The 23,276-nt window shown below is 39.7% G+C and overlaps 2 protein-coding genes across 4 annotated transcripts; one reads left to right on the top strand and one right to left on the bottom strand.

Moving 5' to 3' along the window:
* Positions 1-231: 231 nt before the first annotated feature.
* On the bottom strand, positions 232-12,747 carry LOC120571157 (transmembrane protein 268). 2 transcript variants are annotated; one of them, XM_039819892.1, is made up of 9 exons: positions 12,558-12,747; positions 9,057-9,198; positions 6,843-6,937; positions 6,632-6,739; positions 5,802-5,954; positions 4,595-4,705; positions 3,237-3,326; positions 2,762-3,025; positions 232-2,368 (listed from the first exon to the last, which is right to left on the bottom strand). In XM_039819892.1, the coding sequence occupies exons 2-9, from the start codon at positions 9,178-9,180 to the stop codon at positions 2,201-2,203; spliced, it is 1,113 nt and encodes a 370-aa protein (XP_039675826.1). In that variant the 5' UTR covers positions 9,181-9,198; positions 12,558-12,747; the 3' UTR covers positions 232-2,200. The 2 variants fall into 2 exon arrangements, with proteins under 2 accessions (XP_039675826.1, XP_039675827.1); XM_039819893.1 differs by having other exon boundaries at positions 2,762-2,983; positions 12,558-12,745.
* Positions 12,748-14,241: 1,494 nt separating this feature from the next.
* Positions 14,242-22,547, top strand: neu1 (neuraminidase 1). Of its 2 annotated transcripts, none has more exons than XM_039819890.1 (7): positions 14,242-14,491; positions 15,154-15,343; positions 15,885-16,147; positions 16,980-17,162; positions 19,855-20,074; positions 21,007-21,243; positions 21,342-22,547. In XM_039819890.1, exons 1-6 carry the CDS (start codon positions 14,405-14,407, stop codon positions 21,225-21,227), a joined length of 1,164 nt encoding a protein of 387 aa, XP_039675824.1. In that variant the 5' UTR covers positions 14,242-14,404; the 3' UTR covers positions 21,228-21,243; positions 21,342-22,547. The 2 variants fall into 2 exon arrangements, with proteins under 2 accessions (XP_039675824.1, XP_039675825.1); XM_039819891.1 differs by having other exon boundaries at positions 21,007-21,265.
* Positions 22,548-23,276: the final 729 nt, after the last annotated feature.

Here is a 23,276-nt window from a genome sequence, read left to right as displayed (position 1 = left end):
CAGCGAGTGTGTGTCTACTGAATAGAGTCACTCCTAGCATATCTAGTTTATACAGTGCTAGGCTTCGTCTCCCTGTGTGCTTTCTGATGGGAATCTTCTGTGCTCAGCAACAAAGCTGTTTATTACCCAGCTGGTAGATGGGTTCTTCATTTTCATTCTTTTCGTTTTGTTTTTGAGCTTGTAAATGCGATGGGTTGCTTGTTTCAAAGAGCCAAAAATTACCTGTGTACATGTGATTCTCTTGGGGTTTATTATTATAATTACAGTATGTACATGACTGTGTTGCACATGGTTGGTTGTTTGAGTAATGAATAAAAGAATCATTTTTGGGTTGTGAACGACACGTTGGTGAAGGCAGGGTCTCATTCTGCAGCTCTGTTTTTTCTCTCTTGGTGTCTCTACATCCTCTCAGTGTCTCTGTGGCCTTTCCTCTCTCCCCTCATCACTAAGGTGCTATTTATAGTTGCCCTGGTTTTCTCCCTCTCCATCTATTTTTCCTCCCTCTGTCAGAACATGAACTACAGTATCTCTCACTATCTTCTGTCACTATCATTGTGTTTTACAGCTGCTTTTTGTACATTATGGTGGCATTTGTGTTTTTGTGCATCATCTGTACCACATAAAAAGATTTTGCCTTCCCTTCCAGGCAGCTCTGGCCTATCTTTTGGGCAGTCCACCACTTTGGTCCAGACTGATGTATCTCAACAACTACTGGATCGATTGCCATTGCATTTTGTACAGATATTCATGGTCCCCATAGGATAAATCCTAATGACTTACGGTGACCGCCTGATTTTTCCTCTAGTGCCACCATGAGGTTGTCATTTGTCAGTTTGGGTGAAATGTCTAAACAACTATCGGATGGATTGCCATTAAATGTTATACACAAACTTATGTTCCCCTTAGGTTACTATGGCTGAACAAACAAAGAAAAGAGTGATGACTACAGACGATGAAACTGAGCAAAGTAAAAGATCTAGTGCCACCATCAGGTCAAAGGTATTTTGGTTTATGACCAAATACCTGCAAAACTAACGGCCATCACTGCAGCCTCAGTTGTACCTTGTATTAAATGCTAGTGTGAGAATGCTACAACACACAGATGTATTATAAGAACTTGCCTAATACATCCATGGGAACAATTCTACATTTTCAATCAGACCATAATAGCTTAGAATGTCTGTTCCATGTCTTGTTATGTCTTCACATCTCTTATTTCTCTGTCTTCCCCTATTTTTGCTGCTGTTTCATCGTGATTACGATTTAAAATCCTTTAAACCTGCAATGACTTTTTTTTAATTATAAATCATATCTGTGAAAAGGTGAAGTATGGCGCCAAACAATCCGTCCAATGGAAAAGAGGTTTGAGGGAGAAACTAAAGGTGGGAGCTAAGCCAACCTGTGTGTGAAGGATCACAGATGGCCATTTAGCCTCCTGAGGACAGCCAGCATCTCTAAGATCGTTTAACTTGGCCTCACGCTGCACGCGTCTCTCCTCCATCACACAATCCCAGCTTCCCCCAGGTCAGCCACGCTGGCTGTCTCACTGTGTGTTTGTGCCATCCTGCGGCTCTCTCGCAGGGCTGTCATCTCAGCCACAGCACCAGGACTGATGGGTAATCGCTGGTGAGAATCCCAGCATCCTACACACAAACATGCATAGATATACTGTATAATCCACCTACACACATAAAACCAAAGGGTTGAGAACACAAAAATAAACACACTCTGGTTCCACTTCTGTTGCTGACATTTGAGGTAATACAAAACTAAATCCAATGATTCTACTGCAGAATGAATCTACTGCAAATCAAATCACAAGAATCTATATTTATTATTTGTGCAAATAATTTAAACAGCAAGGCTAAGGCTGTGATTGTCATGTGTGCAAGAGTGCAAATATTGGTTTACAGCAGCTGGATCAGACAGCGTTTGGCATGGTGCAGAAATTGTTGGGAGCAAATGGACGAGGATCCAGGTTGTGCAAATACGGAACTGGCATGAAGACAGCAGCCGAGGTACAGGTGGCTGCAAACTGGAGACTTAAAAACAGAGAAATCAAAAGTGTGAAGCTCTGAAAAGGTTCCTTCATTTGACCTAAACAATATAATCCATGTTTGCTGCAATGGAAGTGCTCCTACATGTCAGTTTGTCTGTTCAAGAGCATGGGTTCAAAGCAAAAGTCTTGACACTGGTTCTGTTATTGAAGGATCTTCTTTTTGATGTACTGGCAGAGGCAGAGAGGGGCGGTGGTGCAGTGATTCCTCTGGGGGCGTAGGCGGTGGTGTGACGGTCCTGACAGCCTCTTAGACACCAGCAGCTTCACATAAGCTGCACTGTAGGTCATCAGAAGCTGGTAGGCTGTAGCCTGCAAAAAAGTACAATACCACTAATAAATTGTAGTAAGCTGCTTTCACTATGAGAATGAAAAGAGTAAAACCAAGATCGGTGGTGATACTGAAACTACTTAACTATAATTAAACATGTGCAAAAGAGCAAACTTCAGGCCCTCACACATAGAGGAACAGGGGGAATTTTTTAAAATCAAAACTCCACATTCTCCTGATCTAGAAAACTAACCCAAAACACCTTAAAAACATTAATTGATCTAGTTTACATGCACTGCAATTTCTTTTTGTGTTTCAGCAAACATATATTGCTCATTCTGATGTATCTATAATAAAACAATGCTGCTGATCATATAAATATAAATTCCGTCAGTGTGGGAGCAAAGACATCTTGCAGCATCATGTCTCTTTACCTGAGCAGGTAACGATGCGTTAGGGATGAGGCTGTAGTTGGTGGTGACTTTGGTGCCCTCCTGTTGGCTGGATGAGGTACAGCAGCCGTTGTCCTCATGTCTCAGCAGAGGCCTCCGTTCATTTGAGTCCTGCTGCTCCACATCGGACCCTTCGTCCTCAGGGACAACAGCCGCGTCCTCGGTCACAAGAACGAGATGCGCCATTTTCCTCTCCAGCTTTTTCTGATGAATGTGTGAAATTGATCGTTTTAAACTTCCTCCACGCTGTAAAAAATTGAAGCTATGAAATGTGTTATTGTACTTCAAAGACTAAACTTCTGTTTACCAGAAGAAGATGTAGAAATAAATATCCTTTCAACAGCAGCTAGAATTATGTTTCTATTGATTTTGAGGGAGGACTAACATGGAATCACAAGCAAAATCAATAAAGCAGCAGGAGAACAAACAGAGGGACAGATGTACCCGACTCACTCACCTGGGTGTCATTCACCACAAAGCTGCACTCCTCTAAAGTTTCAGTCAGTGCCCTCAGACAGTGGGACATGTCCCAATACACAAAGTACAGCTGCAGAAAGACACACAGAGATAAATACAACAGCATCAGTGGCTGCAGAAGCAAAAATATTTAATTTGTGGTTCATTACTGGTGTACTAGCCTGGTTCCAGACCACTAAATCACCACCCACATCTCAAACATTTTTATTGATCACATAAAGCTTTTTACTCCCACATGATTAGTGGAGATGCACTTCAGTACAAGACATTTATGGTATTAACATTTTGTTTTAGCATTTGTATTTTTATATTTTTATTTTATTACTGACCTCCACATTTTCTGTTTTTTTATTAGATATATACTATACTACTTGTTTGTCTTATTCCACAGCGCTGTGGAGATAGGTCTGGCAATGCGAGACAATATTACAAGTAAAATAGACCTATTCCGGGGTGCCCAGATAGCTCAGTTGGTAGAGCAGGCGCCCACATGTAGAGGTTTACTCCTCGACGCAGCGGTCCCGGGTTTGACTCTGACCTGCGGCCCTTTGCTGCATGTCATTCCCCCTCTCTCTCCCCTTTCATGTCTTCATCTGTCCTCTCAAAAAAAAAAATGCCCAAAAAAATAATCTTAAAAAAAAAAAAAAGACCTATTCCCTGAATTACCGACAGATCTTGAAGATGACCTTTGTGCTGTTTGTTTTGAGCAAACCCACTCAATACCAACTTTTTCTTGTTGCAGGCCCTTTAGTCAATAAAACTCCAATGATTGGTTCATTGTACAAACCCATAAAACTTTATTTTACATTCTAGTGGAGATCCTAAAGTTTCAAAAGATACCAAATATTGCAGAATATATTTTGGGAAAATGTCTATAAAGTAAAGCACAAAACATGCAGACGTTTTATTGTATGATGCAGCGATAAAGGATGGCATACTGGATTTCAATAATTTACTACTTTCTACTGTTTTTTTTTTTTTTTTTTTTAGATTAATAGACAACTAATCATTGTCATCTCGTTGTGTCATTGATTGGTTTTGTTGAATAATTCTTCCATCTTCTTGTTGCATTGATCTCCATGTCATAAATTCTCCTCATCATCTTGTTATTATATCTTTGTGTTGTTCTTCCTGGCATGTTGTTGGGTTGTTTGAAATGTGCAAATAAGATGAAACTAAGAAACGAGACAACCACAGGTTGATACACAAAAGCTGTGTATCAACCTAAATAATATCTAACAACAGTAGACATGGACACATGTATAAAGACGTTTGTACACTTCTGGCCCATATGGGACCTGATATTCTCACAGTTTCAGTTGATTTTATAAGAACAACCTTCATGTTTCCAGTGCAGGACTGCACCCAGTCGGCCACGGCCACCAGCAGCTTGTGTTTCACCATCCTCTCATTCACCTGGATTAACCGAACGTCTACGTTCATGTTGATCTGACAAAGAAACAGACAAAGAAATACGTTTGAGAATCATTTATTTCCCATTTCAAGTTTGTAATTTATTTCAAGGAATTTAAGATTCCTCTTCAGATATGAAGGTGTCAGTATTAATGTAGTCTATACTCTATATCGACGACTTTCTCTTTTCCCGGGATTGTTCAGGTGCCGCCAGAAATCCGGAACTCCGGAACTCCGGTGGATTTTATGAGGACTATGGTTAACAGCTCCTCAGATCTCTGCAGGGTAAATCCAGACAGCTAAACAGCAAAACTCAGAATGGACTGTCCAATCTGAGTTTTCTGTTGCACCTAAAACAACTTTTGAATGTACACATGTTCCACTAAAACAAGTTCCTTCCTGAGGCTATTTTGCAGCGGCACCGTTGCTCTGTCCGGCACTTAGGGCCGCCCAAGACGACTGTGATTGGTTTAAAGAAATGCCAATAAACCAGAGCACGTTTTTCTCCCAACCCGGAATGTTGCGTGGACTAGCCAGACCCTCCTACGCGTCGCTGTGTAGGAAGGTCTGGCAATGCGAGACTAGTATTACTGTTAAAGGTCCGATGACATGGTGCTCTTTGGATGCTTTTATATAGACCTCAGTGGTCCCCTAATACTGTGTCTGAAGTCTCTTTCCCGAAATTCAGCCTTGGTGCAGAATTACAGCCACAAGAGCCAGTCCCACAATGAGCTTTCCTTAGGATGTGCCATTTCTGTGTCTGTAGCTATTGAGGAGGAGAGAGGGAGGGGCAAGGTGGAGAGTGGGGGTGTGGCCTTGACCAACTGCCACTTTTCTCATTTGAAAGCCATGATATCTCTCTCTCTCATGGGTTGGCCAAATTCTCTGGGCGGGCAAAGCAGAGAAAGGGGAGGTAACCTTGCTCCTTATGACCTCATAACAAGCAAGATTCCAGAACAGCTCATCTGAACAGGATACCCAGGGCTCGGTTTACACCTATCACCATTTCAAGCCAATTGGGGACCATAGGCAGGCTGGGGGAACTCATATTAATGTTTAAAAACCTCATAAAGTGAAATTTTCATGCCATGGGACCTTTAACTAATTTTATGGTAACAGACCCCCTCTTTACCTCCTTGTTACTGTAGTGGAGAATGAAAATGATGACAGTGGTGAGGAAGATGGAGACCAGGCTGACAGAGAGGCAGAGAACCCAGTAGTCACTGACAGTGATAAAGAGGTGGAGGGTGGAGAACGTAGCGCACCACACCACCACATACAGCACCTGGAGGGAGAGGAAATATTAATTAGTATATTCTCAGTGACAGGGGTATCCAGCATTTAAAAAAAACATTTTGGGAAATATGCTTATTTGCCTTCTTGCAGAAAGTTAGATGAGAATATAAGAATATAAATCTCATGGCTGTCCAGTAAATAGCAGCAGGAGGCAGTTAGCTTAGCATAAAGAAGTAAGGGGAAACAGCTAGCCTGGCTCTGTCCAAATTCACAAATACACCTACCAGCACCTTAAGCTCACTGATTAGGCTAACACACGTTAGCCTATATCTTGTTTGTCTCTGTTCATCAAGAAATAGTTTAAGCATGTAATTCTACGTAAAACTTTTACATTTTTGTTTTTGTATGGCATAAACAAACAGACAAGATAAGAATTAATGTTGGGCTACTGTCTCCTAGCTCCAGCTGTGGAGCAAAACAACCTGGTGTTTCTAGAGCTTCTTCATTTTTTATTTTTATTTTTAAATCTGTCTCTTGCACATTCCCAAACTTTATGGAAGTGTAACACTAAAACATTAAAGTGCTCATTTGACACAAACCAAAAACAGAAAAAATGAAAATGAAAAAAATGAAGTAGGCGAGAGTTAAAACTGAAGAGGAATAGGGAGAGAGGGATATAATCAGACTAAATATTTGGTAAACTGGACAGAAAGCTGGAGGACATACCGGTGCCATTATAAAATGGAAGAGAGCCGAGTTAAAAACCATGTATCTCCTAACTGAGGGAAGGTCCAAAGCTGTCTTCAGTGGAGCTTCCATGTCTCTGACTGGAATCTAAAAAAAATTACAATTTAACAACCTGGATTAAACACAGATTAAAGTAAAGATATATGAATTTTCCAGTGCCACAGTAGGTCATGTATGTGCGTGTGCTGACCTGAAAGCCATCATTCTCGAGTTTGGCACGACACAGAGACAGATCAAAGCTCGGGTTTAGCATCGAACAGTTTGGCATCGCCACAACACACTGACCTGAAAGTAGAGAGAGAGAGAGAGAGAGAGAGAGAGAGGCATGAGAGAGAGATCATCATTATCACTACATAAATGCTGAAAATAGAAGTGTGAACCTGCATTTGTCTGAAACACTTGTCTGAAAATGTTTTAGGACACAAAAACATAAAAAGGCTATACAGTCAAATATACTGTAAACAATCCCTCAAATCTCACTGACCTAGGGTGGGCGAGTCCCTACAAACTCATTCATATATTACAAGTCTAATGAAGCTCAGCAAAAATTCTTTCAGGAAGACTTCTATATTACGGCAATCACCACTATCACTCCCTAAAACTATTTAGCTGTTAAGAGGCTTTCACTTTTCAGTAAACCAACCAGAATTGGCCACAGAATTCATTATCCAATCACAGCATGACATCCTGCTTTAAATGTCTTCTCTCCTTGCTATCAGCTGTCTTTTCAGGCAAACGTGCAACCCTCCTCCTCCCCTTCCACCTCCGGGCATCGTCAATCACTGCAACCTGAGTCCCTTTCTGGCAGTCAGGTCCTTCGTTCGGTCCTCTCCTCCATCACCAGTGTCTAGGCTTCATCTGGGGGAATATGTCTGGCTTCTCTACCCCTTTAAAATATTTTTAATTATGGAGTCTAATCCCCAAAGACCCTGTACATTTCATATCATATTATGCTTATTTACAATAAATATTTGCATATCTGCAACAAAGTCTCTCCTGATTGAATTAGGCTCTATGTTGAATTGTTAAAAGATTTCTCATTTACATCTATGCATGACTGTTTACTGGCATCTGAGGCATGTGAGTGTGATGTTATGGTGACTACACAGTGATAATGCTTGTCTAATGGTGTAGAAGTACTTGTACAGTACACACAGTAGGGCTGGTCACGAGGTAATCTAAAATAAAAGCACTGATCTTTTTTATACTTTAGTGACATAAACTATAAAAGAAAATCTGAAACAAGCACTGTAGGGCAAAGGTTTATGAGACAAGACAGCTGTAACACTTAAGTGTGACTGGTGCACATTTTATACTTAACTTGTCATGGTTGTGTATGTTTCTGTTTCCTGTTTTATTTTGTAGTCTGTTTTTCTCCTTTGTCTTGTCTTGTTTACTTCCTGCCTTGTGTTTTCCCGCCTTTGTAATTGTCTGCCCCACCTTGATGTGTTTCACCTGTTCCTGAGCCATAGTGTCACCTATTACTTGTTTCACCTTGTTACCTCTTGTATTTGTATTTAGTCTCTGTGTTGTCTTTGTCTGTTGTCAGATCAGTGTACTGTATTGTTTGGAGTGTTTGTGTGTGGAGTCTGCCCCGTTGTCTCAGTGTTCTAGTTTTTCGGTATTCCTGTTCTTTTGCTTCCTCTACATTCTGGAATGATTTTGCCTGCTACCTAGAGGACTCCTTTGGTTGTATATCTTTTTATTGTGATTAAATCCTCAAGCTCGCCACTGCCTGGCTGTCTCTGCATTTGGGTACTGCAATTCTCTGCACCTTGTAAAATAACTTTTGTTACCAAAATCTGTTTCAGGATTTATTGAGGGTGACAATGACATTCAGAAAGATGCAGTGAATAAGTAATCTAATCTCTGTTTATGACTATTTGGACAAAGATTAGATACATTTGATAATGTGTTGGCCTTTTATTAAATATCAGCTATAGATACCAGATAGATACCAGCTTGTCGATACTGTCTACTGCCAATATGTGTCAAAAGCTTCACAACAACAGTTTATCACCTGCAATTCCGGGAAATATATGAGATTCCATCTGTGCAAAATATCCATGTTAATTGTGGACTGGCGCATGTTTTGCATCGGCAAAAAACAACAGACATCAGTCCATGTAAAATGTCAAATGCCAGTAAAATGTAACACAGTGCAGTCATTAACATTAAAACAAGAGTACTACTATACTGTAGGTCTACATGTATGCTATAACATTCAAAAACAGTATACAACAACAAAATTGTTTACACAAATGAAACTCCATATATATATCACTACCTTTTTAAATACAAAAATATGTATGGTAGGCTGTATATATTAGCAAACTAGCCCATGTGAGTCATCCTGTTTTTGCTGTACAATTCACCAAATAAAAACAAAGAGGCAGCTGATTACCATTTGACCAGGTGGGTCTGTTATTGTTGCTGGTCTGCTGGGGCTGAGCTTTGGTTTGTCTGATCTGCACATCCACCTCACTCTCCTCCATCACATGACAAACTCTGTTCTTGTCCTCCATCATCTCAGAGGTAACCACGTCCTAAAAAAAAAACAGAGCAGGAGAAAACGAGGAAAAAGCTGCTGTCTTAAGCATAGAATTCTGAAAGTGTGTTACGATTTCCTGTTAAGAATTTCTAAAAAAAACAGAAATTGAATGAAAAGAGGTCTTGAAACCTGACACTCAAACATCCCTGAATCTTTCATTTCAAGTCAGAACAAAAGAGGATCCAGTGGTTTCATGTGACAGCAGACATGCATCGTTAGCAATTACATAAAGTCACAAAAGAAAGGACTGCGACAGAGCTCATGATCGAAAGCCATAGGTGCCAGCAATCTAAAATAACATGAAATCAGTGTTCATGTGATTGTGACTGATACAGGAAGGTAATAATTATTCAGGAGCAATTTTGTTTGGAGAAACTTAGTGAGGCAGCATATTCTTTTGGTATTTATTTACTGTATCTGGACATGACGTGATAAAGACAAAATAATTTTCAGGAATTACACAGCATTCAAAAGGAGATTAAACTTGAAATTAAAAGGGCTAAATGGGACTATAAACTCAAAGTGGAACACAAACTTAGTAATAACCTCTTAGGCTCAGCATGGGACAGTATTAAAAAAATGGTGGGTCTAAATGACAAAACAAAGAAAAGGGTGGCACTGGAAGGCTTTACCCCAGATACATTCCTGGCCCAAGAACTAAATCAATTTTATTCAAGATTTGACAAATATGATTTTAGCAACGAAATTGTTGGCCTAAAACAGTCCTTACTTCCCCTGTCCCAATCATCTGTCTGCTTCTCTACACAAAGTGTTGTGACCATCTTTAAACACTGCAAAGCCAAAACAAGTCCGGGCCCAGACAACATTGTTAGCCGTGTTCTCTCCTGTTGTGCCGAACAGCTAGGCCCCATTTTTAATTATATTTTTAATCAATCAATGTGTCAACAGAAGGTTCCTGACTTATGGAAACAGTCATTTATAGTCCATAAATAATAAATAATAAATAATTAAAAGAGTTAGCGTTAGCGAAAAGTAAAGGATAAACAGTTGAAAGAGTTAGCGTTAGCTAGTAATGTATAAATGCTTAAAACTTCCAGCTTAATGTTACTCCATGATGTAACTGTTTTGAGTAGGGCTGGGTATCGTTTGGATTTTTATGATTCCGATGCCGAACCGGTACTTTTAAAACGATTCCGATTCCTAAACCGATTCTTGAAAAACAGAAAAATGACATCAAAGAAAGGCTCTTTTATAGAGTTTAAAGCCACACTTTAAACCGCTTCGCTTTAGGCTTTTTAAATGCACTAAAAGCTAGCTTGCTAACGATAGACTAGCAGAGCAAGTGCAACAATCACGTGCAGTGAATGGTTAATATGCTTTTACATCCGTTTTGGTGAGCCCAGAGGGAAAATATGCCATTTTAAAAGTAGCCTACATTTACGGTAGCTAACTAACGGTAGACTACAGAGAAAGCGTGATATTTTTACGTCCGTTTCGGAGCGACAGAGGGAAAATATTTCAGTCGACATATTAAGTGGAACCGAAATGAGGAACCGAAATTTGCGTTCTAATCTGGTCCGATTCCTACCGGTTGCGTAGGAACATTCATAAGGGGAAGGTAGAGGGGTACTTGAGCTCATTTGATGTGTGGGCACATCAGACATGATGAAAGATTGGGAGCCACTGTCCTAACTAATAGGTTAAACATGTCATGCTTGAAGAAAAGGAGTGGTCCTGCCAGATGAGTGTGATCTTTTTCTAAAAGCCCTTAAGATTAACCACTGTCAGCCTTTATCTGACAGACATGTTTACAATTTATTTAAAGAAAGGCAGAACATCTCAAAACCTGCAGGAAACCAGATAACTTCTGCTGTCAGGGCTGATGGCCTTTACTGCAGTGACATCGTCATGGGGTTATCTGCTCTTATCTGCTATTTAAGTGAGTTTGCATTTTTATGAACCATTAGAGTTGCCGATATCTGTACTGCCTTAAAGTGTCCAGAATGTCATGTTTTCTCATTACATAGCTCTGTCTGTTTAAAGGATAAGGGGTATCTTTAGTCGTGACTCTGGACCTCCATATAGCACACTTTTTTTTATAAAACTAAACCAGCTCTCTCTGCGTCTCTTTCCATCTTGTAGGCCTACTCTCGCCTGCATGCCTGTGACGGAGCCACATTTTTGCACTTAAGTGTGAAAACTCAATGCTGCAGTTCTGATGTAGTCTAACCTCTTTCTCAGTCCTCTCTTTACACACAGGCCTCTCTGCCTTTATCTACACTCTCATTTTCACTTCCTTGCATGTAAATAAAGTCACACAGACTCTGGGCCATTTTATTACTGCCTGCTTACATTGCGCTGTGAAAAGGCTACCCTTCTCCCTTTTCACTAGGCCCTGTTCCCAAGATTGATACTGTTTTGTGTCTGTTTAATTCTTAATTTCACTGTAATGTTGTTGTTTTAGTTTGTTACTTTATTATTTGACATAGGCCTATTCGGCAGGTTTTATGGGTTCATTAGGTCCTTTCTGTAGGGAGGGGCTGGGCAATACTAAGGTGAAGAACAATAGGTAAAATAGTGCTGCAGTAAATGACATGTTTATAATATTTGGGGTGCCTACTGTAGTGGGTGCACATATATGTATAAATAGTAATGTTGGCAGTAACTGATCTATCCGATTGTAATGATGTTTTGAGAAACTTAAGTGTAACTGTTGCTCACCCTATAATCACCTGCGCAGGTGGTAGGTTCTAATTAGGCAGGCTGAGTTAAAAAGGGCTTCAGGAGAAGAAGGCTTGAGAATCTTGGCAGCTTGCTGTGAGGTTACTGTTTTGTTTGCTGTTATTTTGCCTCAGTTTAATATCTTGTTTTTTGTATTTTGGTTTTGAGTATATTTTGGTGTCATTTTGTTAATAAAGACAAATTGTGAACTTGAAAAGCCTCCTCTCCAGTCGTCAATCGTGACATGCACCTGCTCAAAAAGAGAAAAGAAAACATACTATTGTTCACACATGTCAGTGCAAGCAGAAGGCTGTGGTCAACACACAGGCAGCAGTATTTCCCTGTTAGATAGAGGAAACAGCCCAGATGTATTAAGTTTTTTAGTAAAAACTCAACTCACAATCTCATATCTTAAAATTGCTGTCTGTTTTCACGCCCATGTGTGTTGTGTTACATACTGCTGGACCTTATTACTTTGTATTTGTGTCTATTTAAGGAGCAATTCCTGCAGAAAAACATTTCCCAATATTATTTTTTCCTAAGTTAAACTGATATTTGCATATTGAGCTGTGTCATAGCCTACTTAAGTAGCTCACCTCTGAAGTCATGAAACCAAAACCAACTAAAATGAAACTAGGAAGTACATATTTAACATGATCAAACACAGCTTACCTGTGTTTTAGATGTACCATCATGTCAACAAAACTGTGATTATATTTCCATGTCGGCCAGATATGTATTAGATCCCTTGAAAGCAGCAATATACTCTATGTCTGCGCCTATATTATACAGTCTGTAGTCTGCTCAAACAGACTGTGGCGTATGTTGCTTTCTGACTTCGCTCTCTCTCTCTGTCTCTCTCTCTCTCTCTCTCTCTCTCTCTCTCTCTCTCTCTCTCTCTCTCTCTCTTTGTCTCTCTCTCTCTCTCTTAACGTGTGACTCAGATCAGCTCGGCCTCATGACTACAGGAATGTGGTTTGTGGTTCTCAGCTCAACACAATCAACCCTAGTAGAAGGCGGGTGAAAAATTTTATATGTAGAGGGTATTTAAAAAAGCCCATTCACACCTTATTTTGACGTGGGACTTGTGGTTTTGACATAGACTTAAGTCTGTCTTTTATTGGCATTACGGAGATTTTCCATTTAGTTTTCAGTTTGGCATCATGTAGTGGATCAATGGAGGTCATACATACAAGGGATAAAAATTCATACACACGTTTCCCTTACTGCAATTGTGAAGACATTGGATAGAGGTCTACACTTACAATACATTAATCTACTTTTGGTTATATATGAGTCTTCTGTTTTTGCTTTTTGCTGCAAATTGCTACAAAAAATAAACTTAACTTTGCAATTAAGACATGTGAATTGATTTGAAATGTAACTTTAACCATGGTGTTATTTTACAACTAAAGTGACTCACAGCATGGTTAAACTCCTGAAAACTGCACCTTAGTGCTGTATACTGTCCACAGGACTTTATACTGTACACTGAGTGGGTGGGATGTTGTTTTAGAAAAATTCTGCCCCTGTCTGGATAAAAGTTGTAAGTGTATTTAGCATTATGGTAATGAAAGAACATTACAATTAAATGCATATATCAACTGAAATGAATAACACATAGTCTATTTTTTAATCTGATAGCAGTTATCCATGCCTACTGTAAAAAGTAAACACAAAAAAATGTACTCCTTCCGCAGCTGATCTTCCAACTTAGCAAAGAGAAATGTGATAGACATTGGATATGTGGTTCGTAGATTTAAAATTGTATTGCAAGGTATTTTTTTTAATCGTTTTTTATTGAAATGTAACAACACACATTTAAACATCATCAGCAGCTTTATAAGGTACATTATTGTGCATACAAGCATCATTCCAAAATTATTTGAAAGCCAATATAACTATTTATAAATAACTATAAAGATAATCCTAAAATGCTAAATAAATCATAAGTAGACTGAATAAATTACGATTGCTCAAAAGAAAAATCAAACACTCTTCCTTTGCAAATGCTTTATTGTTATACATAAATAAGTTAATTTTATATTTGACACGACAAACGTGTATAGAACTGTGTAAATGACAATCATATTTACATTTAATATAAATAATATAAAGGACAAGAACAGTAAAAGAGAAAAAAACTATAATTAATTAAACAATTATAATAAATAAATAAATGCAATAACGTTAAATAAAGACGAAATGTAATTATATCATTTGAGTGTGTATATTATTTATTATTTAACTATTAAATATTTGTTATATATTTTTTTTTAATAATTATTCAATATTATTTAACTTCCTCTTTTATTTTGGTGCTTGACGATAGTCATGTGATCACCCACCTTGGTCACATGACATGTGCTGGAGTTTTGTGGATGAGCTCGAACCAGAGCATTTCCGCTTTTTATCTCTCCGTCCGTTTTTAGTTGTTTTTTTAAACTCATCATCTGTACTTTACTGATATTTATCTGTAGGAATAAAGAAGAAGGTTTCAGGATTTAAATCTAACAAACATGAAGACAGGAAGCCGGCTCGCTGCACTGTCCTTACTCCTCTCCGCTGTGTTGTCTCTCTGTGTTTGTACTTTAAGCCCTGATCAGGTACAGTAAACTAAATATCTTAGAAATACGTTACAACACAATGTAGTAGCCCTGCTGTAGGTATACATGTTGTTTTAGCTCCGTCGACTCATTCTTGAAGGAGGCACAGCTGTGTAAACAAGCACACTCGTTATAAACTAAAATGTATTAGTCAATAATTTGCCCCTCGTCAGTTAAGCAGATCAATGGGCAACTCCTGGCTGGAGGATAGACAGAAGGGTAGGGGGGGAGGCACTGACTCAGATAACTGCTGGGTTGTTTTTTGTTGTGTTTTACAGATCGTGAAGTGAGACATGCTTTTTTATGTAATAAAGTGTGTATGTTTTGATGTGTGCTATGTCTTGACTTTCTGTAGCTCTTAACAGAGTGAATGGCGTGGGAATAATTGGTGTTTTTCTCTCAGGCTGATGATTGCAGATGTGTTCTTATTTAATGTGTTTTGTTGTGATATCTGGTCTTGATGCAGCAATTTCCCCACAATTTTCTCTCATAAATAAAGCGTTCCTGAAGTGAAAGTGTGATCATCACCTGCTTGTGTCACCTGACACCTGACGCATCCTGCAGATATTCTAACTGTTTTTTCCAGCAGATATTTAAACTCTTTCCCTTTCCTTTAGTCAGCCTCTCTTCATTGTCCTGTCTTGTCTTTCTTTGATATCCAGATTGACCCTCTGCTGTATGAAGAGCAGCTGCTGTGGGTGAGTGGAGCCCAGGGGCAAGTGAGAACCTATAGGATCCCGCTGCTCACCTACACCTCTAAAGGAAGCCTGCTGGCTTTCTCAGAGGCCAGGAAGTCGACGAACAACGACGTGGGCGCAAAGTTCCTCGCAATGCGGCGGTCCACAGACAAAGGCAAGGACGACCAGCAGTCAGATATACAGACAAAACACACACACACACACACACACACACACACACACACACACACACACACACACACACACACACACAGGCACACAGACAGACAGACAGACAGACAGGCACACAGACAGAAAGACAGACAGACAATAACAGAGTGGTTACAAATTCACAGGGATATATTTAACATTCAGAAAAGGAGGGAAAAGTTCAAAACAATAGTTAATAATCACTTAACCTTACTGTAGTGTGCTGGTTTATGTTGTGACATAAAGAGTCAAACAGAACAAGAAGTCAAAGTCACAACTTTAACTTAATGAATAAACTGATTTTTTTGTTTTATTATATCATTAAATAAGTTGGTTATTATCAAATGTATCAACAAAAAAAAGACAAACACAAAAGTATAGAAATGAAAAAAATTTAAAAACTGATGTTTTTTTTTTTTTAATAAGTAGTGCAATTATTGAATTCAGAGTAAAAGTAGTCAGGATTTGTGTCTGAATCCTCTCCTGTTCCTCCTCTGTCCCTCCAGGAGCCACCTGGTCCCCGACCACCTTTATAGTCGATGATGGAACGAAGCCGGATGGCCTGAACCTGGGCTCGGTAGTGGTGGACGAGGAAGTGGGCTCGGTGATTCTGGTCTACTCCATCTGCTTCCACCTCTTCCAGTGCCACCCGTCCAGCACCATGATGGTGGAGAGCATGGACGACGGGCTCAGCTGGAGCCCGCCCAGAAACCTCTCGGTCCAGCTCGGAGTGAAAAACTTTGCTCCCGGGCCAGGCTTCGGCATCCAGGTCAGAGAACAAAGTAACATAATATACGAACCCGTGGCTGAGCTGCTTTCTAGTTGTAAAGTGAGATCAAATTGAAGCTAAATTACCTCCATGCTGCGTTCATGTCACATTGGTTTTATTGTGATTATGAGCTACTGACAGGTTAGTCATTCACGTCACGTACTAAGGATGATTACAGGTGTTAAAGTGAGTTGTTAAAGGCACAAAAACGTGATCTACTCCCTGCAGGGATATTATGATCATCTGTTGTTGCGGGTTTACTCACCACTGAGTGATGAATGAAAAGAAGTGTATATTGAACTACATAATTCTGTCCAAATTAAGGAGTGAAAACTATCTTAGTTCTAATATCAAGCTGAAACTAACCAACAGGGACACGATGGACACTGATATACTGGAAGTAGAGGATACTCTGTTATTTTTGTCTATTTAATAGAGTCAGACTGAATATGTTATACTCTTTCATTACATTATATACTATAGAATATTTCTATATTAATAAAAACAAACACTTAGTATCATTACTTAATCATGTATATTATTCTGGTGTACCCTCTCTGCTATACTGTGCTGACAGGGTCACTCTTGCCTTTAAATGCTCTAGTTTCTATTCTTATTTTATATACTTCTAATTATTTATTTTGTACTTTCTCTTTTATCTGTACTTATTTCTGTCCTCGTGCTGCTGCAACACCTGAATTTACCTTCTGGGAATCAATAAAGGCTTATCTTATTTTCAAAATTAGATGTTTGTGTTTTAGAATCAAGGTTGCATCATTGTTTATTTTTTGTGTTGTTTCTATTCCATATTTGTTGTGTCTTTGCACTGCAGAAGCGCTACAACCCAGCTAAGGGGAGGTTGGTGGTGTGTGGTCATGGGACATTGGAGGGAGACGGAGTTTTCTGCATCCTGAGTGATGACCACGGGCGTAACTGGTACAACGGCGCTGCGCTGAAAAGCATCCCTTACAACCAGAGGAAGCGAGCACAGGACTTCAACCCTGACGAGTGCCAGGTACATTTGCTGCCATTTGTGAATTACGCCAGGATAGTCACATCTTCTTTGACAGCTCACTGTAGGGTTAGTTAACGATGCTATGTGTGGCATTTTAATGCAATACCAGGAGAAAACCTTTTTTTTCTCCTTCGCCTTCATGAAGATGAAACTTTATTACAACAAAAAGTGCTTATAACTTCTTACAGTGCTCTTATCAACCCAGTTTCCAGTGGCAGAAATTTGTAAATATAAAAAAATTAGGATTAAAGAGGTGATAGAATGCAAAACCGATTTTACCCTGTCATAGTTGAATAACGACAGTTCAGTGGGTAAAAAGGACATACATAGAAGCTCAAAATCCCATTGACACCCCTTTACTATGAAAATCTCATATTTTGAAACTGCCGCTGAAAACGGGCGAATCTCAACAAAGCTGAGGTGTGCTAGCAAGCATCTCAAAAATCCGAACCTTAAGAGAACGGTCCACCCCCAACATTTACATAGGCTACACAACTGACCTGAGATCAGGTAGTTTTCTGAATCTAGCTAGGTCACGTATCTCTGCTATTCCATTACAAAATTCACTTCTGAAACTTTTTTATGTGAGAAATCAACTATGTAAAGCTCAGATATGGGCCGTTTACAAAAATGGATGGCTAATTGCAAATTTTGTCCGACTGTGCCGGGTTGGTATGCGCCGGTGCTGCCTGGGTTTGTTCCCCGGCCTGCTGTGAGCTCCGTTACGGCTGGCAGCCATACCCACCAGCGAGAGTCACTGGTAACACCGCAATGGACCACTAACACGCGCGCCTGCCTGACAGACCTCCAGGGCCTAGCTGGGGCCCCCCCCCCCCGGCTCCCCTCCCCCCTTAATGCCCGGTATTATGGGGGGGGGGCGCGGTCAGTGAGCTTGTTACACCAGCAATCTGTTACCACAGGTTCCAGTTACTCTTTTAATGTGTGTAATTATAATGTGTTGAGTTATTTAAACAAACGATTGGGGAAATAAACGCCGCTTGTCCGCGAGTCTCATTGATAGCGCCTGCGGCTGGACGTAGCTCTATCAATGAGAGCTAGCTAGCCACCTCTTAGAATTCCTCTGGAATTCACAAATATTCATTAACTTGAAATCGGACACCGTTGTTAGCTTTATAAGACCTTTAGGTAGATGTTGTATAAGTGGCGTGACAAAATTCAAACTGTAAATATACTCAAATTAAGGCGAAAAGGAAGCTAACTATCCGTGATTTGTAGCTAGGATTGACGGGACAGTCACAGCTAACGAAACACCTAGTCTTCACAAATATTCATTAACTTGAAATCGGACACCGTTGTTAGCTTTATAAGACATATAGTTAGATGTTGTGTAAGTGGCGTGACGAAATTCAAACTGTAAATATAATCGAATTAAGGCGAAAAGGAAGCTAGCTAACTATCAGTGGTTTGTAGCTACACATAGCTAGGATTGAAGGGACAGTCGCAGCTAACGAAACACTTTGTCTTCAAAAATATTAATTAACTTGAAATCGGACACAACGTTGTTAGCTTTATAAGACCTTTAGTTAGATGTTGTATATGGTGCGTGACATGTGTGTAACATGTGGTAACAGATTGCTGGTGTAACAAGCTCGCTGGCGCGCTCTCACTCTCACACAACGGGCTATTTAGCGCTAGCAGGAAGAGAGGAGTGGAAGGCCCTTGGAGCTCTGTCAGGGAAGCGGTGTTGGTAGTCCCTGCTGAGGGCTGCCAGCCGTGGGCGCGTCCAAGTCACCTCATATAGCCGCCGGGGTCTGTGAAGGAAGGAGGCCGGGCGGCGAGGCAGCACCCGCGGCGCCGAGGCAGCACCGGGCGGCTGAACTCCGACACACAGTCTTACCAAATTTGCAATTAGCCATAAATTTTTCGTAAAACGGCCCATATTTGAGCTTTATATAGTTGATTTCCGCTGAAAAAGTATCAAAGTAGGTAATTTATAACGAAATAGCCCGATAAACAATGTATAACTTTGCAGTGTCTGAAATATGAGAGTCTCCCATGTGTTTCTATGTAGTTTGCTCAAACCAATCAGCGTGTAGCTCATTCTGAATATTCATGAGCATACCATATTTGGAAGAAAAGCTCTTGTTCCAAATAGAGCCATTTTCACAGGGTAGTTAAGGGCCTAATAAAATATAATTCGGGCAATTTTCAGCCCAACCAATGTTACATACCCCATTAGGAGACCTTAAGGAACAGTGTAAAATACCCTATATAATCATTCTATCACCCCTTTAATGTATGTGATAAAGCCACTGTACGCTGCTTGTCCAGTACCATCAGCAGACAGACAAAGTAAGCAACTAGTTAAAGAAAAGTTCTAGCAGGTAAAAGAGGAGTTGGAGTCGGAGGAGAAAAAAACATTACAAAGCTGCAAGGAGAGTTTCGCACTTAAATTTGACGAATATATGACTCCTAATGAATGCTAATGTGTTGCATTGTGTCTGGTGGATGTGTGACAACTCTTATTAGGGCAGATTATCTGTCTCCTTGCTGTGGTGTTCTTCTGTCCTCTAGGGGCCAAAAGAAATGCAGCTGTAAAATGTATATTTATAAAAAAACTGGCAGTTATATTAACCATTTAGCAATGATACCAAGGTGTCATAATTAATCAAATAACAGCTCCTGAGAGCATTCGATACTGTCAAGCTAAACCTTTTCTGCTCCTCTGCAGCCGGTTGAGATGATGGACGGCAGCATTGTCATCAACGTTCGGAACCAGAACAACTACCACTGTCGGTGTCGCATCGTGGTACGCAGCCGTGATGGTGGATTGTCCCTGCCCGTAGACGATCTGTTCTTTGACTACGAGCTGGTGGATCCTGTAGTAGCAGCTGGAGCTCTGCAGAAAGACGGAGTGCTTTACTTCACTAACCCCTCAAATGAGCAACACAGTAAGAACTGCTCTTCTTCCTTCCTAACTTTTGTCACTAATGGTCAGTGGTGGAAGTAAAAGTATCAATACTATTCTGTAACAAAAAAAAAAAAGGTCAAATGTATTATCAGCAATATGTACTAAAAGTATTTGTTGGATAGAATTACCCCTTCCTCAGAATGGATTATTAGCATATATATTATATAATTGGTTAATGTGAATTTTATGTTTTTTATATGCTGTTGGGTACTGTAATCTATAACAACACATCATATTTTGTAACCAAATCTTTTTTTTGTAAAATCTTAAAGTTCTCATATGATGCTTTTGGGGGCTTTTCCTTTCCCTAATAAAAAAAAAAAATAAAAAAAAAAAAAAAAAAAAAAAATAATATATATATATATATATATATATATATATATTTCTTGTGCATGTTATAGGTTTACAAAGTGAAAAAGCCCAAAGTCTACCCCAAAGGCACTTACCATCTTCAACAGAAAACACTGTTCACAAACTGCTCCAAACAACTCTGTTGTAGTCCAGCCTTTACTTCCATGACAAATGAGCGTCACTTTGTAACACACGTTATAATGCTCGCCTAGCTGCTAGCATGGTATGCCCTCATACTCTGCTTCTGACTGGCTAGTAGTCCTTACCTAGCTACTGCGCATGTGCGACTCCCAACAAAGATGGAATAGAAGTGAGATGCCTCACTCTGTAGCTAAAACAGAGAGCTCAACACACAGGGTGAACAAAAATATGGTGTTTTTTGAAAATTAAACCACGTAAACATAATCTGATAAAACCTCTAAATACAATTATGAACCCAGAAATGAGCATAATATGGGCACTTTAATATAGAAAGTAACTTGTAACTTTTGCTAAGGTCTGTGTTGTAAAAGATCAGTATTATCAGTACATCATACTAACTGGTTGCCTCTGGCCCCTCAGGAGTTAACCTGACCTTACGTTGGTCACTGACTGATGGCAACTCTTGGGTGCAAGAAGCTATGCAGATATGGGCCGGTCCAAGTGGCTACTCCAGCATCACATCGCTGAACAGCGGCTCTCCAGAGGACCGGAAGTACATCTTTGTCATCTATGAGAAGGGCCACAAGGACTATGACGAGACTGTCTCGTTTGTTAAGATCCACCTGTTTGGTGGCCGGTAGAGCATGTGAGAGGGAGGTAAGCAGATGAGCATCAACAGGTACGATGCATGAAAACTGATTTCTATAGTGTTAGTTTGAACCCTGTTTTAATTTTCCCTTGTGTTTGTCTCCCAGATTCAAATGTTGGAGGGAAAGGGAAACAGGAAGCTGTTGTATACTCCCACTACTTTCTCAGGAAGAAAATAAGACTTTTTAAATTCACTTTATGATATTGAAAATGGGAGGCTCAGCACCATGAATGTCCAGCAGTTTTCGGCCTGTGATGATCTAAAAATTTTCGCCTTATTTTATCTTCCTCTTCTCTTAAATTCCCACACTTGATAAAGTCGCAAATCAATGTCCATTTTTATGTGTTTGGATATTTTACCAAGTGTTTGTTTTTGCTCAAATTGCACAGCCACAATATTTTGTGAGTTTTCTTGTTCATACTCAAAACAACATATGACAAAGCAAGGGACAGTTAAATGTTGAAAATTCAACTTCAGACCAAATACAGTAGTTTCCAATCATACTGTCATGGAAATATCTGTTTTGAAGTTGAATACTTAATTTTTACATATGTTTACACATTCTTCCATAAAGTAGACGACTAATGACTTTCAGCGGTTTCAATATGGTATGCAACCACCTCTGGCATCTATCACTAAACTGTCATATATGTTTGTTGATGGTGTTAAATGACTTCTATTTGCTCAGATAATATAATGTCATGGAAGTAGCCTACTTTCAAATTTTTTTAAAGATTATTTTTTGGGCTTTTCCGCCTTTTAATTTTTGACAGGACAGCTAACTGAGAAAAGGGAGAGAGGGGGGAAGACATGCATGTAATCGTCAAAGGTCAGATTTGAACCCTGGACCTCTGCGTTGAGACATAAACCTCTCCGTACACGTGCACCTGCTCTACCACTGAGCCAACATGGCCACTGCTTTCAAATCTTATATGGGTCTGAGTTTGTAATTTCCATGAATGCCTTCTTTAGGATGCGAGTGTGCCATGAATACATGCTATGTGTGTGTGAGTGTGAGTGTGAGTGTGAGTGTGAGTGTGAGTGTGAGTGTGAGAGAGAGAGAGAGAGAGAGTGGTAAGTGCATAATGTAGCCAAAGAATCATCTTTTGCACTTGTGCAGAATGTATTCTGATATTTTGTAATCAGTCTGAACTCCTCTCTATTCAGATTTGGATACGTATATCAAATTCATGAATGCCCTGTATTACCAGCATTGTGCACAGGGTTACATTGTTTTCATGCAGGAAATCTATCTAATTTGTACTATCTGTAAAATAAATAAATGATCTCTAACAATTGTGGGCACAGCTGAGCTCATTTGCAGTGTCATTCATAATTTAGTCAAAGAAATATTAGAATTGTTTTCCTAAGCAGCAAAAAATTGCATAAATCCACAGATTTTCTCATCAAAAACCCTGCAAAAATGGTCAGCAACAAATGTTATTTCCACACTCAGTGTTTTTGGAAAAGTAAACAGTCAGTTTCACCAGAACATGTTACTAGGTGTCCTAAATAACTTTTTAATGGACACCCAGCAGCCAATTAGAATTGGGTGGCGCTAAGCTCTGCACCGAGCCGCTGTAAAATTGTTGTGCGAGAGAAAACTCAGATTGGACAGATAGTCTAGCTAGCTGTCTCATTTTACCATGCAGAGATCTGAGGAGCAGTTAACCGTTGTCCTCATAAATCCACCGGAGTTTAAAATTCCAACACAAAGAAAGCGGAAGGAAACAGACATCGGCAAAAATACATGCATCCAGCGGAATTTCCTGCGGCGCCGGAAGTGGAACGTCAAGGATATAGACTACCATACCTGTGACCTGAGATACCCTCTTTGAATCACATCGCTCTCTTTGTTTTGATACTTTTCTCTGCAGCCTTTGCATTCCTTTTCTTTGCTTGCTCAAATATAAAGTTGATGTGTGCAAAGCATCTTTTGTCTTTTATTCCTCATAATGGGATTATGACAGTGAACGTGAAGATAGCAGATACAGTGAGAACAGTCTACACATTTAATTTCATACTTAATCCATATGGTAAT

This window comes from Perca fluviatilis, chromosome 13, assembly GCF_010015445.1.
Source record: "Perca fluviatilis chromosome 13, GENO_Pfluv_1.0, whole genome shotgun sequence".
Lineage (NCBI taxonomy): Eukaryota > Metazoa > Chordata > Actinopteri > Perciformes > Percidae > Perca > Perca fluviatilis.
The sequence above is the reverse complement of the archived record's forward strand: the minus strand, read 5'-3'. Positions and strand labels throughout refer to the sequence as shown.